Here is a 1219-nt window from a genome sequence, read left to right on the forward strand (position 1 = left end):
GGCAGCCAGAAGCAACACCAAATTAGTGAGACAAATTAGTGACAGAGTCTTTTCCAAAGATCATCTGATATGGACATTAGCATTTTTAAAGAATAAATGAAAAACGAACCATAAAAGTAATGCAACATCCGCACTACATTCATAAATTCTTTCCACAGAATCGCTAATGTTGCAACTATGAGACCATTTGGAAACAAACAGACCATTACTTTGTGTTGCATTAACATAAGTTTACTGCTACATATTAACAAATTTTACATTGACTTGTGAGGCCGGTTTGAAATTTAAGTCCTGTTGACAGCATCATTTGCCTTCGAAACGTTTCCATCTGTGGTCGTGATAAATGTGGTGCCCATTCGTGGTTTTTCGTGTCAGCCAGCTATCGTACGAATCTGAACCGAAAACTGATAACAACATTTGATCATTATGTTGTGCTAATGCATCTCACACGGAGCGCGGTTGCGTGTTATCTGGCGCCATCCACACGATACGGCATCCATTCTATCGGCCGTAAATTTCCACAATAAAGTTGTACCCATGGCCACGTTGCGATTTCAGGTGCACCGTCGTATAGTTGTAGCCGATGCCGCCAGCGTACAAGCTGGCGTACCCGCCATTTCCATTAATGTACTGGTCAAGCACGGTAATGGCGGAAATGTTACGTCCCAGCTGCCCCTAATGTGGTCGAACGAAACGCATCGAGTAACGAAACATTAGCACACGTGTGGCAACAAGAACGCACGTGTCAAAACACTCACCTTTAACGGATACACGAGATCAATCGACTTCACCTGCAGAATCGTTCCGGAACGGACCGCAATCGTGCGATTGAGCAGAACGTCACGCGGATCTCGAACGCCCCAGTAATAGTTGTTGCTCTGGCTAGTGACAAGACAGGCAAACAGTACCACCGCGGCAATTACGGCGAATCCTTTCATGTTGACAATGTACGGGTCGGTGTAGTATCCCAAACACAATTACGAACAATTAATTCACCAAATTGGGCAATGTCGAAAAGTTTTTCTAATGCTCACAGTCGAGACAAACTCGATGCACCAGTGCTTCAGTTGGTGGTAACGGTTTGTTGTGTCTAGGGCGTGTAGCAATTAGACTATTTATAATGCAAAAATCTCGGTCCACTCATCTTTATCTTATCAGCTGAGCGAGCACCTACAGCAGCAGGCCCCAGAATCAATAACAGTGGTTTCATTTTTTGCCT

At 44.2% G+C, this 1219-nt stretch overlaps 1 protein-coding gene across 1 annotated transcript; it reads right to left on the minus strand.

The window, feature by feature from the left end:
• Positions 1-501: 501 nt before the first annotated feature.
• On the minus strand, positions 502-938 carry LOC128710451 (probable salivary secreted peptide). The gene is made up of 2 exons (XM_053805504.1): positions 759-938; positions 502-675 (listed from the first exon to the last, which is right to left on the minus strand). Exons 1-2 carry the CDS (start codon positions 936-938, stop codon positions 502-504), a joined length of 354 nt encoding a protein of 117 aa, XP_053661479.1.
• Between the last annotated feature and the right edge of the window lie 281 nt (positions 939-1219).

Source organism: Anopheles marshallii, chromosome 2, assembly GCF_943734725.1.
Source record: "Anopheles marshallii chromosome 2, idAnoMarsDA_429_01, whole genome shotgun sequence".
NCBI lineage: Eukaryota > Metazoa > Arthropoda > Insecta > Diptera > Culicidae > Anopheles > Anopheles marshallii.